At 29.3% G+C, this 19,543-nt stretch overlaps 1 protein-coding gene across 1 annotated transcript; it reads right to left on the bottom strand.

The window, feature by feature from the left end:
- Window positions 1-7,389: 7,389 nt before the first annotated feature.
- LOC113857292 lies at window positions 7,390-7,998 on the bottom strand. Its single transcript, XM_027489106.1, has one exon. It carries the CDS (start codon window positions 7,996-7,998, stop codon window positions 7,390-7,392), a length of 609 nt encoding a protein of 202 aa, XP_027344907.1.
- Between the last annotated feature and the right edge of the window lie 11,545 nt (window positions 7,999-19,543).

The following is a 19,543-nucleotide window of genomic DNA, read 5'->3' as shown; positions in this document are numbered from 1 at the left end:
ACTTACCCACACTCACTTTGGACGTTAATAGTGAAGTGTTTCTTAGAAATTTAGTTGCATATGAAGCATCAATTGCATCAGGGCCCTTATTTATTACCCGCTACACTGAGTTTATGAATGGGATTATAGACTCCGAGGAAGATGCAAAGATTCTTAGAGAAAAAGGGATTATTGTGAACCATTTAAAGAGTGATAACGAGGTGGCTAACCTATGGAATGGCATGAGCAAGTCCTTGAGATTGTCAAAGGTGGCATTCTTGGATAAGGTGATTGAAGATGTTAACGCGTATTATAATAGCAGAATGAAGGTCAAAGTTCAGAAACTCATGAAGGTTTACGTGTTTGGTTCATGGAAGATTTTGACGTTCCTAGCTACTATCTTACTCTTACTCTTGATGATCTTGCAAGCCTTCTGCTCTGTGTATACCTGTAATCACATTTTTCGTGAGACACTTACGAGTGATTGATGTTAGTCAAGTATCAATTTGTCTCTTGATATATGCAAATACAGATACTTGTTTCGGTTTTTTGTTTGTTTGAGCGTGTTTGTCTACTCGATTTGCTTGTTCAGATGATTTTCAATGGAGTAATGAATGTGTGGTCAATTTGTCTTGTGCTAATTTTCTGCCGTGGATTAAAATATAAGAATTGCAAAACTGATACAATAGGTTTTTAAGAATTATTTTTTTATATCTCTTCATCACATTAATTATGTTATTTTATATTGTTTATTCTTTTCTTATTTCTCTTAATTGTACAAACTTGTCTCTGTGTGTGTATATATATATATATATATATAATACACAAATTTTATAAAAATTATACCCATAAAATAATATATTTTTAATAAAAATACTGATTAATAAATAAATAAGCTTATAAAAAATTATGATTTTAATACATTATCAATTTATATATTATACTTTTTGGTAAAAAATTTACTTTAAATTTTTTTAGTCAATACCTTAAAGATTAACAATTAGTTATCGCTTTTTCTTAAAAAAGAAAAAGTGAAATAGAAAAATTAAAAATTGAAAATGAAGAGAAAAAGAAAATGATGAATGAAGGATGATTGGAAAGGAGAATGAAGATTCTAATCATTAAGTATTTACAAATTGAGTTATCATTTAAATCATGATATCTGTGATTGCTGAGGAATTTTCACTCTTTTAAATAATTGTGTATAGTTTCGTTAACTTTAATTGTTAAGATTAATTTTAAATATTTTAAAATAGTAAATATTTATTAGAAATAATATTTATTTTTGTATTTTTATATTCTTGATATAATAAGTATTTTTTTAAAAATTTACTTTTAATTACTTAAAAAAATTAAAGATCAGAATTAAAATTTTTCATAATTGTGAGGATTTGTTTTTAACATGATGATCTTATATAGAAAAAATTATTAATTTATTTATTCCTATAGTTATTTTAAAGTATTTAATAGTAAAATTTTTTATTAAGAAATAAAATATTTATTTTACTTTTATATTTTAAAATATTAAATATTTTTTTATAAAACCTTGTTTTTATATGTTAAAAATAAGCCTTAAGAGTTGATAACAACAAAATCATAAAAAAATTAACAATTAGAAAAGCATAAATTTTTGTGGTGTTTGTCTTTCTTAATAGTTATAAGAGTTAGAGTATCTTTATACTTTGTTTCCTTTCTGTTTTTTCTCTTCAAGTTACCAAGCATTACGTTAAAAAAATTATTTTGTTGTTAATAAAGATACTAATACTGTAGGTTAGGATTTTTTTTTTTTCCTTGAAGTTGAGTCCTAACATTTTTTTCCCTTTTTTTTTTTCTGGTACAAATGAAATTAGGAAAGTTAAAATTTAAACCCAACACCTTAAATAAGAGAAATTAAGTTTCTTATGATCACTATATTGGAGTCTATCATTCTTCTTCCCTCCTATATTATAAAGCAGTAATGCAAACCATACATATATATACATATGTGGTAACCAAAAACCGCATCACCGTGGATTGGACTAGCCGTTTACTAAATTTAAGACCTTAGCAAATTTTTTTTAATCTGCTTTTATCTAAATTTAGTTGAGTTGTTTAGATAACAGCTTCTCTAATATTTCATTGTTCAGTTTTCCTTAGCACATTATCCCTTTCTCCCTATTGGGAAACATCTTTAACGTCATTAGACATTTTAAAACAAACAATATCATAGTATTGCCATAAACTCAACACAGTAATATTCATATGAATGAGCACCCCAATCGCAATTGCACCACCAATATTGCGATTGGGAAGCTATCATCACCATCACGCTTGGCCATATTTAATTTTGAGACACAATGATCCGTCTTAACCATAACCTGATTCCATATCTTGTTTCAATTTTTGTGATTGTTTCATGGACCTTGTTTTCTCCTTGTCATGCAAGCAGTATCAGATTCTTACAAGGTTCTTTTTTTTTTTTAAGATTAAAATTACCTCTAATTTTATTTTGTGTCCTCTATAGAGGGCTCTGTTTGAATTATTTCCATGTTGATTTAGAGAGTTTGGTTCTTAATTAACTTTCTACTTTCTCTTATGTTACCTTCCCTCCATGTTGTTTTATAAATGATGATTTTTTGTTAAACTTGGGAAATGGTTTGTTTATCATAGGAACCGATGGAGGAAATGCTACCGGTTCTACACTTGCAAATAACTCAACATTACCATTAGCTGCAGAAAGAACACGCAGGATTGACCCTAGTAATCATTTCAGTTACTATAAGGATGGATGGGATATTAACAATAAACATTATATTCTGGTGTGAGCTTGTTTTTCTAATCACGTGCATCTGATTTTCCCACAAATTCATATGTTCGATAAGCCATAAAGATGTTCCTTTTTTCATTAAATATTAATATTAAACAAAAAAATTAACCTTAAGCTGATTTTAAGCAAGTAAAAATAACGTGTTTATTAAAAAAAACATTTATTATACGGAGAATATAAAAATATAATAAATATTATTATGTCGCAAATGATATGTGCTATGTGCATAGATTAGACTACTCCTCACGTGTTGCAATAACTGTACACATCATAATATTCAGTCTTCTTGCATGTTTTACTTCTTTTCACACTGACAATGTTATCTTTTATTTCACTTCCTACAAATTGGTTCGAGTGTAGTCTGTTGCTTTTTCTGCTACTCCTCTCTTTGTCATTGCTGCCCTCTGGTTTATCTTAGTGGGAATAAGCCTCATCATCATAACTTGCTTATGTTGCTGCGGCTGCGGCAGGAACAAGTCTAGAACTTACTCTCCAAAGACTTTTAATATATCACTTATCTTTCTCTCTCTCTTCTTGATCATGACAATGTAGGTCCCTTTTCTCTCCCCAATTTTGTGTAGAAAACCATGTTTGAATCCATGTTAATATTCACTTCTATATTTCAGATTTGGAGGGGTTTTCCTTTACATTGGGCAGGGAAAATTCCAAAGTGCAGCAAATGATGTATCAGATGTTCTGATCACAAAAGCAAATACAGTAATTGATATTGTTCAAGAAGTAATGACCAATCTTGATTCTGCTAAGAACATACAAATAGGCAAGTTTAATCTTCCAGATGATGTGAAGAAAAGCATTGAAAAGGTTGAAGGATTGTCCAACCAAACTGATAACCTTAAGAGCCAATCAGAGGAAACAGAAAAAGTCTCAAACGAACTCCTGAATTCTGTGTGAGTGAATCCTTCTTTATTTGTTTCCTTTATGAAGCTTGTGTTATGAAATTGGGTTCAGCCTACTAAACTAATGGTTATCAAATTCAGAAATCATAGCCTCATCATTGTTTGCTCTCTGATGCTTATCTTGGCAGTTTTTGGCTTCAGTAAGTATATCAGATCCTGAATGATTATTTCCTCTGAACAAAGAATGCAAATTGGCTCACAATATTGTATTTAATTGTTCACTGCAGTTGTCTCAATTTTGGGCTGGAAATGGATTGTCTTTATGTAAGTGATTCGGTTCCTTTTTTTCGTTTTTGAATTCTGTTCTTGAATTAATTGTCTGATTTTCCAAATTCTCAATGTTCCCACTAGTTTTCCTTCTTTTTCTGTGTGTGTGAGTGTGTATGTTTTTTTTAATTCTATGCCTAATAAAATTACTGCAGCTTGTTCTTCATAGGGTGGATTCTTGTCACCGGCACTTTTGTATTGGGAGGTGTATCTTTAATTGTTCACAAGTAAGTTCCATCAATTAATGTAATGTCACAAATCAACCATGGCTTATCATAATTTTTAGCCATTTCTTTTTCTGGATTTAGGTAACAGAATGGCTACAAGGGAACCTTACCTTTCAAATCGCTTTATGTTTTGGAAATTTTTTGTGCATCAATTTGATAAGCACTTAGAATAAAACCATTAACCATATTATGACAAGATGTTGTTTTCTACCAATACAGGTCCAAAATGTTAAATAAGCATTATTAGTATATCATAAAAGTTAATTTCAGATGCTCAAACTTTAAACTAAAATTATATTAAACTTCAAGCAGTGTAGTTGATTCGTTTCTTTATTTTCCATTTGCAGCGGGGTAGCTGACACATGTGTTGCAATGGGGGATTGGCTTCAGCACCCACGAGATCAAACAGCTCTAAGCAAACTTCTTCCTTGCATGAATGAGGAAGCACCCCAAAAAACATTGATTATGACCAGAAACACCTCATTCCAAATGGTCAATTTGGTTAATACATTTGTGAGTAATGTAGCAAATAACAACGTGCCTCCTTCTTTAAAAGATCTATACTACAATCAATCTGGTCCATTGATGCCCATCTTGTGCAATCCATTTTTCCCTAACTTGGCTGAACGAACATGTGGTCCATCGGAAGTAGAGTTAAAGGGTGCACCTGCAGTAAGTTCCCTTCAATTTGTTAAATAAGCTATTTTAATTTGGCTTATTAGAAAAGTAAGCCACAATAGTTTTATTTCACTCTCTAATCGTGCATGTAATAGTGGTGATTATGAATAAAACATGAAAAATGTTAACAACACATTCTTCTAAACATATTCTTTGTGATTGGTTAGTTTCTTTCATTAATTTGATCACATTTTAAAATTATTTTGACTTGATAAAAAAACTAACCAATCACATAAAATACGTTAAAGAGTGTATTGGTAACATTTCTTATGAAACAATTGACTTCTCCTTTTGCTAAACAATAATTACAGTTGAAAGGTGTTACAAATAATTATGCTATGATATTAGTAACCGTCATCGTGGTTTTCAATTAATGGGTAGGCATACCAAAGATTTGTGTGTGATGTATCCCCATCTGGTATATGCATTACAACTGGGAGATTGACTCCTTCCCTCTACTCCAATTTCTTGGTGGCTTCCAACCTCAGTGACACACTGCATCGACATGGTCCACTCCTGGCTCGCTTAGTAGATTGTTCCTATGTTTCAGAAACCTTTGCTCAAATCAATAAGGATAACTGTCCCTTGTTAAGGCGATACAGCGGTCATGTCTTCATTGGTTTGGTGTTGGTTTCAGTTGCAGTAATGTTTTCTGTGATTTTGTGGGTAGTTTTCGTTAGAGAGAGACAGCTTCAAAAGTCTTCAAAGAAGTTGGCAAAAACACGGGTTGAAGCTCATTAAGACGAAAAACGTCATAAGAGAGCTAAATTACATTGTCATCAGCTTTAATTGGGATCAATTATTAAATATAACAAATGAGAAATGGTTTCTTTCATGTAAAATTTTAACATGCATGAAAAGATAACGCATAATATTGTGTTTATCTTTCTCTCCTAATCTTTCATTAAATAAATGAGACTTATTTAATATATATCAAGAGAGATAAACATAAGATTTGAATAGAGTCGATTATACATATAAAAAGATTAATTCACGTCAATTACTTGGACCTAAATCAAGTTATTATTATTAATGTATTAGCGGGAATTGAATCGATTTATAAACGTTCTTACTATTGAGGTGTCCGAATATTTAAAAGTAACAAAATTATTCTTAATTTATATACCCATACAAATTACTTTTAAGTTTTTTCTCCATAATTAATGTACATATATATATATATATATATAAACTTTTAATATAATTCAACATATTAATTTTTATAGTTTTAAATTTATTAAATCATGCATAATTTTTCAAAAATGCCCTTTTTTATAACCTGTTCTTTTTTTTCTTCTTCTTAAATGTTAACAACCCGCGGAAGGAATTGAAGAACTAAGACAAGTAAAAAACTAGAAGATGATGAGAAATGAGAACAAGGAAAAAGGAATATTGAGAATGTAAAGAGCGGAAAGATGTTCATGAGATGAGCATGATTCCTACTTCAATTCTATTATAATTTTCTTTGAAATCTCCGAAGAGTTGAAGTTAGTCACTGTCAAAACTCGGCAATGTGGTAACGTCAACATCACAAATTGGAAAGCTTCATCCATTGGTAGCTTTCATAAGGGATGAAAACGGAAATGTGTACGACAAGCTATTTCTCAATATAATATTAATATATTCCCGTTCTACAGTTAAATTTTTATTTCATACTCATTCATTTAGCAATTTTCCCGTTTACATTATTAAGTCAATTGTTCCTTGTAGTAGTATTACTAGGAGACGGTAAATCAATAGCTTAACACGAGTATGACCAAAAATTATTGAAACTTAATTAGACTTGGCCACAGTAACTCTCACAAACTCCTCTGAACTAAGTTACTGTTAGCCCAAAAGAGATCCTATGAAGTACTAGACATCACATGTGTAGGGCGTGGGGCAGCTTCATCCTTTCCCTTCTGCATGTTGCATGGTTCAGATGAGAATGATGTTCCCATGGCTCTTCAAGATAAAAGAAGTATAAAGTAAAGTAATCATTTGCTGATTGGGAGAAAGACTTGGTAAAAAAAATTCAAAGACAAGAATGTAAGGTAGTATCAACTATTAAATATACTTTGTTAATGTGTGTATTGTCAACCACAAGACATTACATTACATTATATTGCACAAACCCAAGTCAAGCGGACCCAGCCCAAACTGTTTGGACTTCAAAGTTTCTACACAACTAAACATCTACTGAAAATCATCAATTCTCTCCCCATAAACACGCTAATCTGATGCAAATTTTCCCCTATCAAAAAGCTAAAGGGCATGAACATCCAAAAGCAAAAGTAGACAATCTCATTACTCAAACAGACAGGTGGTAAAGTTACCCATCCGCGTGACCCGCAATACTATTAAAAAAAGCAACAAAAGTCTGAAAAAAAAACACATTCAAATCTGTCTGGTGGAAGAACCCAAAAAACCCATCTCTCACCACCTAATTAAGAATAAGGGCTAATAAGTATAGAACTAACAACACCCCCCCCCCCCCCCCCAAAAGAAAAATTAAATTTTGAAAAAATAAAAGGTTTCAATTTGGCTTTAGATCTTGGAACATGGTATCCCACCTGATCTCTTCAACAGCAGCAGACCAATACCCATCATCATGATCATCACCACCTTCCATTTTTTCCTCCTTTTGGAAATGGTACACCATAGGACTAGTGAAACCATCAAGACCAGGTAAAGCAGGCACCACCGTAGGACTTCCATTTGTGAGCAAGAGCCTCTCTTGCTTAGGCACTCTCAACCTTTTGTTCCTCTTCACAACAGCACTCTTCCATCTTGTCCCATAACCACTAGGCCTTGTCCTTGATGATGGCACCACAACAAGTGCTGATGATTCTTCTTCACACCCAATGAACGTGCGAATGTAATTAGCTAAGCACCTCTTTGTCCTCTTGATCGCCACCATGATCCTTGCCACTGGGCGTGATGACCTCTTTCCCTTTACTTTTCTTGCAAGCTTGAGAATTTCAAGCCTGTGCTTGGCTATGGAGATACCCATGCTTTGGAGAAACTCATGGTTGAAGTAGATTATGTCTTCTTCTTCAAGCTCGTTGTGAGCAAAAGTAAGGCCATACTCATATACTAGGGATGGTTCAAGGCCTGTTTTGGAAAGCCATGAGAACCAATCCATAGTTGCTGAGTTGAAGGAAATGTGTGTGTCACTGTGTGTTGTGCATACCACCTTGAACTTCAAGAGTGGTGTATTTATATATAGAAAGGGTGAATGGTAAAGAGAAACTGAAAAGAAAGTGGTTAAGTTTGTGGAGTGACTTGGTCTTTTTTGGGGTGTGGCTATATGCTTTTCTGTTTTTCTTTTTATTGTGTGAAATTAGTTATTAGTTGAATCTTGAGAGTGACTAAAGAAAAAGTACGCAGAGGTGTGTGTGGGGTAGGTAACCCATGCTCATGTTCCCTCCAAAACTAGTTCCTATGTGATCAAACTCTGAGGACTGAGTGAGACCTAAGAATAAGAATTTCCTGTGGAAATTTACTCCCATCAATCACGGGTTAGGGAAAAGTGGCCAAGGTGGGGCCACCCAATACTTGTTTGGTGTAAGTAGTTGAGGGTGAAGGTGGCAAATGCAAGTGTTAGAACTTGAACTAGTTGGTGTGTATGGCAACCCATTCAGGCGTTATGTACAACATTTGAGAAGTGGCTTTCATTGATTAAACTAAAAGCGAGGCCTCCATTATTTTGCGATCAAATTAATTACATATGATTGATATCCCATAACTTCTCCCAACTATGACACTTGATTCTTGGGGTTGCACTTTGCTTGTGGATAACATTCTAGTACTAGTACAATATCCACAACTTATTACTCCCATTGATCGAGTCCTATACTCCTGTTTGGGAGAGAGAGAGAGAGAGATAAATAAAAGGGTATTAAGGAAGCACTAATTATAATGATTTTATCAATTAATCTTACCGAACAATCATTTAAAAATAAAGCTTCATTTAACATCAGTATTGGAGTCTGTTTTTCTTGAGACACTTGAGAGGAAATTAAAAATGGAGACTGAAGAGAAGTAAGAGAGTTTGGAAATATTTTATCATTATCCGTGATGACTTTGCCTTGTATAATATTTTCATTGACTTTGGTTTTGTGTGCCATCGCCGCCCAATTAGCCTCTAATCTTCATGTATTTTCTATTTAGTTAAGCTTGAGCATAAGATAATATGCCCGATTAGTCTGCACGTTTGAACTCTTGCAACTGTCAAAGGTCCAAATCATAAAATGGTTAAAACAAACAATTATTAACCTTTTTTAAAACCACTTTAATTAACATTTTTAAAATTTTAATATTTAACCATTAGTTTAAAGTAATTTTTTGTTTTCATTCTTGTTAGTTTTTAGTATTTTCTTTGTTGTTTAATTAATTTTTAAAAGTTTAACACCTTAACTTTTGTCACGTTTAAAAAATAAATAATTTAACAAAAGCATAAAATTTTATTTTTATTATGATATAAATTTATTAAAATAATATTATTGAAATATTCGTGTTATCCTTTTTTATTCAATAAATTTATTTTAAAATAAATGAAAAAATAAATTTATAATTATTTAAAATATATAATTATCAAATTTTTAATTTTGGTACAGTAATTAATGATGTTTTTATTTATTATTTTATATTTATCATTTAATTTAACAGTTAATTTTATTACATATTTTAAATTTAATTAACTAACTTTTCAAATTTTATTTTTGAAATTTTTAGCTAACACTTTAACTTTCAAGTTTCAACCAATGTTAATTTTAACAAATACGACCTAAACCTGCTCAAATATTTTTTGCTAACAAATGCATTTCAATTAAAACAAATATGGTTCATGACTATTTAAACGTAAATTTAAACGTGCCAATAATAATTTAAACATGTGAAAATAATTCCAGACATTAATTAAAAAATTGTATTTCAATTTTTTTTAATCGGTGTTATTAAATTATTAGTTTTTTTTTTTTTAACTAAAGTTATTTCATCAACTTTCAAAAGTTAATGCTCATTTCTCAAAATAAATATGAAATTGAAAATAAGAGCAAAAAGTAATCCATGACTTGCTTTAGCAACATGACAAGTCACTTTTTCCTGGAATCAGAAGAGCTTGTCACAACGCTTAGTAAATGGCTCAAGCACCATCCACTGTCTCCCCGGCCACCAAAATTTAGTTTTATTCGTTTCCCAATCTGCCCTTAGCTTCACAATTTGAATTTCACTTTACACAGCTTCACGGATGCATATTTAAATATCATAATATTATACCACTGAATTAACATTTATAATTAATGATCATACTCCCACATATGGTCATAATTTGTTTCTTCTTTTACTAAGTTCACATTTTTGCTTTGAGAACTTTGCTTAAGTGGGGTAATTAACTTGCTTCTCTTTTTCTTGACATACCACTGTAAAATTGGATAAGCAACAATTGACAAAATTGCTCTAAATGAACTAAAATATTCATAATTCATTTTAATTCGATCCATGAAATGTTTGATTAAGATCATTTATGAAATATTATGTCGGTTTGATACAAGCATGAGTGAAAAAGTACATGAATTAATCTGTAACCAGCTTAAATTATTTCAGATTTCACAACACTCAATGTCAGTTACGTGGCACTTGCTGCTCATGAAAGCAATTGTCTTTTGTCTTTTTATCTGTCTGATTCAAAGGATGTTTGTGTTATCAACCTAATCAGGGAGGGGAAGCCAAACATAATATACGTATCAGTTTCAATTTCATGTAAAGCCGTGTAATTATGAGAGATTAAACACAACTCTCTGTGTGGTATCATATCAGCACCATGCAACTTGCGTGAGCAAATGAATCTGTGGTTCCTCTACCATGAGACAGGCAAATCATGCATAATTATGGAAATAATTTCGTTATTTAAATTATTATTAGTATTATTTAATTTTTATCTTTTTTTGTGTACATACGTATATAAAAATTACACTATAAATATGAAAGAAACATCTAAAACTGTACTTCACTTCGATACTGATGATATTTAATTTCTTTATAAAAAATTGAAAGAATATAAGTATTAATGGCCGGCGAGTCCCTAATTATGTCAAACTTGTTTTTAAGAGAAAATAATAATTAGTTAATTGCATTTGGTTGGTAAAGGTGTGTTAGTTTGTGGACATGATGATTTAGTTTATTGTATCAACAAGCGTTAATCATCAGCTTTGCGAAACCTAATATTCCACTTTTTATTAACACAAAACCAAGCAAAGATGGTTAAGAAATGATCATTTGGTCCGCATGTAAATTTCAAATCATATTATATTCCAAATTAATTAACTTCAATCTAACAGAGAATATGCATAAAAAGGAACTCGAGTTAGAAACTATAGAATATATAGTTGATAATTTTGGTGCACATGATAGGCCTATAAATTATATAGGCCACGTGACTCACGTGAGGTGTGATAACTCATATTTGAAGCAGTTCTCCTAAATTACTGCTGCATATCATTAATATTAAAAATGGGATAACCCATGTTGCTTATTTTTTTTATATAAACCCCAGAATACTAAGATGTGTTCTCGAAGTTCAAATACAAGCAATTAGTAGTTGAAAAAATCTTCTAATTTGTTTGGTCAGAAATAAATAACTTGTAAAATTGAAATCAAATTAATGACATATAATGGAAGGAAAACTTCTAAAAAATATATGTTTGTGCGTTGAATTCAGTAATGTTTCATACCATATATATTAGCTATAATCCGTCACTTTTCCTTTCTATTATAAATTTTCTCCCAAAACGAATATTAAATTAATTTAGTTCGTACCTTTTTATATATTAAAATTAAAATAATCCAAATTGGTGTTCGTCATGATCAAAATGATATCCAGCGATAATGAAAAGCTCGACAGATATTCCTAATCTTTCAAGAAATTATCAAATCATTGTTTTAAAAAATTGAAAACTAAACCAAAAGTTTATAATATAAATGAATTTTAAAAAAATTGTTTAATTATATTAAAAATCATGGAAGTATATGTATTTATTATATTATTTTCATTCTTTAAATAATCTTATAAGAACTGCAAACGAATTGGTTTTACTTGGACTCGAAAGCAGCGTGACAACTACTATGAGCTCAGCTTGAAAGCAACATCGATGATCAAATATTGACGTTAATTATAAGAGGTGTTCAGTAAGTTTTATGGAATGAGTTTATTCTAATTTTGAAAGAATCATTTATTTGAACCTGACTTAAGTTAACTAAAATTCAATAATATATAGAATAACATTATGGAATCTACTACATATGCTAACATAATCTATAAATTCAATATTTTGTATAGTTAAGTTAATTTCTAAAATTTAAACCCATTAAAATTAACCTTAAGTTAATTAATCGAATTGATGAAAAGGGGCAAATCTCTTAACACCTCTAAAAATAACAAACCTGTGTAATTATGTTACCAAACAAGTATCTATATATAAAATAGATATTATTATTATTATTGGCCAATATTTTTATAATTTAATGATCCGAATTGAAAGTCTAGTCATAGAAAACTTAGAATGCTTTTGACTTGCTTCATATGAGTAGGTCAGAGCACGTTAGGGTGGGTCAACAAACAAATAGCATAGGATGCTTTTCTCATGTTAGATCCGAGGAAAAGTCTATATATATGGGTGGTTTTCAAAATTTTATAATTATTTTAGAATGTGTAAATATTTAATTTCGTTCTTGAAAGTGATGATATATATACATTGATTTGATTTTTAAAAAACTACGTATGTGTAATTTAATTTTTCAAATAAACTAATTTCATGATAAATTAAATATTTAACGTCGACGGCAAAAGTTTTTTTTATATACATTTTTGGTCAACATGGCAACATATCTTCAAACAAAATAAATCTCCCTAACGTTTTGGGCTCCCTTTGCCACATATCTTCAAACAAAACTGAAACCCAAAAGCATAATCCCCGTCTCCAAAAATTGAACATAATGCTTTCTATTTTTACACTTCTTTTATATTTTCAGAAAAAAATTTCTAAAAATATTATTTATTTTTAAAAACTATATGTTTAAAAAATTTGATCATAAAAAACATATTATTGTTCAAAATTAAGAAAAAAATGCAAATAAACTTTAAGATTAAAAAACTAATTATGTCATAGAACTTATTATTTTACAGGGTGCAAAAGGCTCTCGAGTCTTGAAAATTACGTTCATGATACAAGCATGCAACAGCTGCAGTTAGTACATACACTGTATAGTATTCATCTCTGAACACATAAACTAAAGCACGATACTATGAAAAAAAATGTTTATTTTTAATTACAAAATATTAATTTATTGTTATGTAAATCTTTAAGGATAAATATAAAATAATTTCACTAAACTAATAAACCTATATTCCTTAGCTATATATGTTATTTTGGATAACATATAATAACCCGTACATCTGCTGTCGGCACACTTTCTTGCACTTCTTTAATCCACTTTCCAACATATTTTTATTTAGTGCTTAAAACAGGTGCTGGTTGGTGTTAGTTGTTTGCTGGCCTAACAGTGAGATGTTTTTATTGAAAACTATTAAATTGTATTAAAATAATTAAATAAAAACTTTTGTTAAGAGATTAAGAACGTAAGCATTACAAAATAACAAAATAGTTAATATTGATTACTCCATATCTTTATAAACCAACTTCTTGTCTAAGAATATAATACGTCTTTTTTTTATATCAATAAGAGGATGTAAATACATGTATATACGGTGGGGATGTTTAATTTATACTTTATTATTAAACTTAATTTTATACTGTTTTGATTAATGCCAGATTAAATAAGCTGCAAAGTCGTTATCAATTGAAAATATAATGCATTAACTTACATGATTGCACATCTATAGTAAAATAAATAAATAGTAAAATTTACCCCCCCCCCCCCTCAAGTTTCACTAAATGATATTCCACCCAATTTTATGGCTATAATTACACTCCACTCGATTGACTTCTTTTTACTGATTTGAATATGATAAATTGGAGTGGATTACTCTTTTTAACCCAACAAAAGCATGGGTTGTTTTGATAATTTGCAACTTAGAAAAGACCTAATCATAAAATATAAATAACCAGTTATCAAATGATTTGAAAGATGGCACTTATAGTCTATATGATATCATTTTGGACGGCTTCTCATAGATATTTTTTGGGACAATAGAAAGTTTTCTGCTTTTAATTTTTAAATGAAAATTTGAAAATAAAATGGAGTTGTATTTTTTTCAGAAAAACAATTTTGATTTATTTTATGTAATTGGCATTACTTTTTACAACAACAAAAAACGCTTTTACGTTACTTCAAAAATATTGACTGCATAATAATAGCATTGATAAATTTGGGGGGCACACAAATAAGAGATTCAAATTAAAAGCACGCTAACCCAATAAAAGGAAAACAAGGCCCAAAACATCTAAATCTAAAAATGGAAAACAATCAAAAGTTTACTACTTATAAAACCTAAACTAGAACATGTTCCACTTTAATAAGTTCAAAGTAAATACAATTGTACATGAGTAAAAAAATTATAAATTTAAAATTTCAAAATATTTTTGAATTGTATGTTTATTGAATTATTTCTTCTCTCCTGGAAATAACATTGCACTTATTTTCAGAGTGTATACTAAAATTATTCTTAATTCAATAAGCAAAAAATTTTCTAAGACAGAAAATCTAATGAAGTGGGTATAATCTTTTTTTAATATTTTTTATGTACAAAATTAAGAGTCAAACTCTCATTAGTAAGTTAAAAAAAACTTAACCATTTATGCGCACATTTGAATTATGATATTTACGTTAAACGTTTTAAAAGCCTTAATATTTATGTTATTTATACGTTGCATAATTGTAATATTAAATTATTTATTGGGAGAAGAAAATAGTTTAAAAAATTAGGGCATGACAGTAACAAAGAAAATGTTGAATTATTCCACGAAACGATGTTCGTACACTTTTATCTGCCATGCCAGCTGACATCGCATTCTATGTACGCCACACAGAAGCAAAAGGTAGGGTCGGCCACGATTTTTTCACGCACCGTCACTGTATCGCGTTTTAATCACCGCTTCTGTTTTTATCGCGCTATTTTGAAGCCATCGCATATGTCTTTGCTTTCTCACTTCCACTTGCTGACATTCATTTCAGGACAAAGTGACAAACAACACTATATAATACTAATTAGCATAGTACTTGAACGCGTGGATGTTCCTTAAATCATAGAACAAATTTTATTTGTCTTAGACTCTCAAAATAATGTCACTAATAAATACAAATTATATAATAAATAATATGATCAAAATTCAATAAAGATATCAAAAAGTGGACTTAGAAATTAAAATATTTTAAATAGAATATATTCTTTTTACGGAAGCAAGTTTAGGAATTAGGATCCTCAACCTCAAATAATTGAACACACAATCATTTAGAGTAATAATTGAACACATACTGCGTGCAAATTAGCCATTCCACGTGATTATATGACTAATTTAAATACATAGAATCTTGAGATCTTATTATATAGTGTACGGGTAATGAATATTTAGTTTTATTTTTATAAATAATTAACTGATAAATTGTTTTAATAAAAGCAAGAGTCAAAAATTGATTTCCACCTTCACGAAGAAAAGGAAATTAGCGTATAATGTTATTCCGATGTAATTGACTGATTATATATTCCTTCTTTGTTTTCTAAGGTATGATATAATAAAGTTGTGATGTAACCGGGATTTTTCTTTTCTTTCTTTCTACGCAACTTTGTTTCATAACCATGTAATGGAAACACTGACAAAGTTTACTATGATGTTGACACGCATGGAAGCTGGAAGCTCAACATCAACTACAAAGATAATGGATTGAATTCAATATTCAAACAATATTAGAGCCTCGACCAACCACTCAAACAAAAATGATAATCTCTAGGTATACTATATAACAAAATTTTAATCCTTCAATAAAAAAATAATGGAAAATTAAGTTACCATCCTGTTCTTAATCATTATAATACTTAAGATCCTATTCATAAGTTTGTCTTTCTTCTCATTTTAGAATGGTTAAAATTTGAGATAAAGTGTTTTTTCTTTCTTTAATAATATTCGATTGAGATGGAACCTAAATTAATCCTGTGATGGTAGAAAAAAAATGTTGGAATAATACCCATGATTTAAAGATCGATTAAAATAAATCAAAAGTTGTGAGCACTCACTTGCAAGTAAGACTCAAGATGTCTTTATTCACTTTTCTCTTTTAAAATTATTTTAATATTCATGTCCATTCATGTACTTAAAGAGAAGTGTTTTTGTACATTTATTTTATACAAGTATATTTTTTTCTTAAGATACGCGCCATATTAAATAAATAAATATCTTGTTTATCGTTCAAAAATAATATTTTTTAAAATATTATTTTATAATATATTTATCATATACATGTATGTAAAAGAAAAAGAAAAGTAACATGTAAAAAATCATATTTATATATTCTATTAATCTTTATAATTTAAACAATAAAATATTTTTAAATCTTGAAATGAACCCGGCAGAAAATGAAAGTAGATTTGACGATTTGAAACCGTGTTTAAAATTACATATAAATATCAATTTTATATGAAACAAATTAGTTTTGCTGTATTTTGATATTTTTCAACAGATTATTTACAAATTTGTAAAACAATTATTAAATAAAAAGATATTAAATTTTTTTATTTATTTAATAGTTAGAACTATTTATAAACATAAAAAAATAGAACTATTTAAAGGGTCTTATTTGCATACGAGAGTACTAGATCACAGAAAATCAAGCTAAATATATTAAAAAAATACAACATAAAAAAACATTGATAATAATTTTTAATTTTTGAACTAAAACTTTTATAGCATTAGTTAATATCTGTCTTATTTAAAATAATTTTACAAAAGACAAAATAGAAAGAAAAAGTCAGATATGTTCTCAATTGGCACAAGAGCGTGAATGCACGCACGATAGAAGTGACAGTGGTGATGATTATCGATACATGTTCATTGATGCGTCGTTTTCGTAATATATTAACAATAATTTTAATCACTAAAAAACTTTTAAATTTTTTATGACCAAATGGAGTCAATCTTTTTGTTCGGTCACCACATCACACCACCGATCCGATATTTATCAACCTCTTTTATACCTTGATAAATCACGACATATTGACCCGCGAGAAATTCCTTTTTCTCGAGAAAGTGAGGTTCATAATTTGCTGTCATCTCCATTCTCTCTCTGTCTCTCTTTTTTTTTTTTTTAATATTTATAATAATTTTTAAATATATATTAAAGAGGCTTTTGTATATGGAAAAAGTTTAAAATACTCATCGATAAACATGAAACTATTATCCAGTTAAATATAAAAACGAGTATAAGTAATTTTTAGTCATCCTTGTCATTCATCGTTATCCATAGTTATTAGTAAACAAACAAAATATTTATTATTTTAAGATAATAATATTTTTTAAAAGTTATTAACTTGTAATAAATTTTAAAAAAGTCATTTATAAATATAATATTTATAATACTCTTATATCTTACAAATAATAATAAATTTTAACAAAAATATTAATTTTAATTATTTAAATTTTCTATAAACTGAAAAATAATATATTTCGTGTGTAAGATGCACGTGGTGTGTTGGAGCTATGATTTCATATTTTTGGTCAGAAATGGGATTGAGCTGAAGTTGATATTGAACTCAAATGTGATCGAGTTAAGCCGTCCACACCCTGAATTGGTTTCGCTCGACAGCTTCAGGTTATCACGCTGACGATAGTATTTAAATTTAGATTATCTATCTCTTCAATTATTATATTTTATTTTTAATTAAAAGATTAGTTTTATTTTAATTATAAGTTAAAATTATACAATTTTTTATTTTTAAGAATTAAAAAATAAATAAAACTTTTATAAAAACTAGAATAAATAATTATAACAAATTTAAGGTGAGGAATAAATAATTTTCCAAGTACCACGCACAATCCCTCAAATAAATAAATGTTTATTTAATATTATTTGTATGAAATATTCAGGAATTGTAACTCAACTTAATACATCAATGATATTAAATATCATATTTGAAAGAATTTTCATTGTATTTTTTAATACATATGAAAAATTATAACTAACGTTAAATTAAAAGTTGAAAATTGAGTCTCACGCGCTGGGAAGTAAACAGGAAGAAGAGGCAGCTACTGAGATACACAGCTGTTGCGGTTTTCTTTTATACTTATATAAAGGGTGCTTAATAATAAAAGTTAATAAATAAAAAAATGGTATTAGAAATTAAAAAAAGATATTTGGTAATTAATTTGTGAAAAGGTAGCGGAAGAGAGGTTAAGGAGAGAGAGAAGTGGGACCCAGGGGAGGCAAGTTGCACTACCGGCTTTGTACGATGTCATTGTCGTTCATCAATAGGTCGTGGCCGTGGGTGGGTGGGGAGGTGAGTGGTGACCGTTACCCTTTGTGGAGTCTGCCCATTTCATTCTTATGCTTTTTTGCCCCTTTTGGATTACTTAAACTCTCTTAACCACTCTTTTTACTCCTTGAAATTAAACAAGTGCTTATTTTGAAAATGGTACATTGTAATATAGCTTATATTTATTATATAATAAAATATTTAAGAAATATGCTGTGGTAAGGGCATTGAATGGAAAGAAGGATGGATGATTTGACATTATTATAGAATGAAGAAAAGGAAACAAGTCACAATGTTGGTAGGGGGGAAGAAAACAAGAAAGTATGTGTGGGGGACGCATTTTCCAAATTGTTAAGCACCAATGAGGTTCCTCCTGCCATTATTATTTTTAAACACTCTCTTGATAGGGACGATTTTAAGAGGGCCATCCTTTAGATTTTTGTATCTCCCAATGTGAACATATCACTTTTAGTGCCTATACTCTCTCTCCCCCATGTTTAAATACATTCTTCTAATCCCTCTTATCAAAATTATTTTTATAATTGTTCTTAAATGAGCTCTTGTGCCATACACAAATTAAAAAGACTAAAATAACAATATGTTAGTCAGGATAATAAAATCCCCGGTACTCGACATGTAATAGCGATGGGTTAAAACTTTTATTAATAAATATTTATGATTTTTTTCTTCTCCATTTACTAAATACTTAACAAAAATGTTAACTATATTACCATTTAAAACATTTTTAATGAAAACGACGGTTTAAAAGTATGGATTATTATTTATTTCTTTAACCTGTCAAATACAAAATTTTAAAAAAATCAATTTAAAATATGCAATTTTTACAAAATTTAAAAGCTTATTTATACTTGCTTACTATATTTGAAAATTTGTAAATACAATATATGATATTTACGTTATTAGTTGATTAAATTATGGTATTTTTAATTTTCATAATATTGTATAATTAAAGTGAGATAATATGTTGTTATTTTTGTATTAATTACTAAATTTAAGGGACGAGGTTAATATTTTCTAAAAAAAGTATATTTCTCTTCAATTTATCGTTGCTACGTGGAAAAGAACAGGCAGACGTACACACCTGACAGGGACAATAACCTACACACCTCTCTGACCACACATTTAATTCACTTCACTTACTTTATTAACTTCCATCTCGCGACATATCTCGCGCGTTTGGAACAAA

This window comes from Abrus precatorius, unplaced genomic scaffold (assembly GCF_003935025.1).
Source record: "Abrus precatorius isolate BTA unplaced genomic scaffold, Abrus_2018 Scaffold153, whole genome shotgun sequence".
Lineage (NCBI taxonomy): Eukaryota > Viridiplantae > Streptophyta > Magnoliopsida > Fabales > Fabaceae > Abrus > Abrus precatorius.
This window is presented reverse-complemented; position numbering and strand designations above follow the sequence as displayed.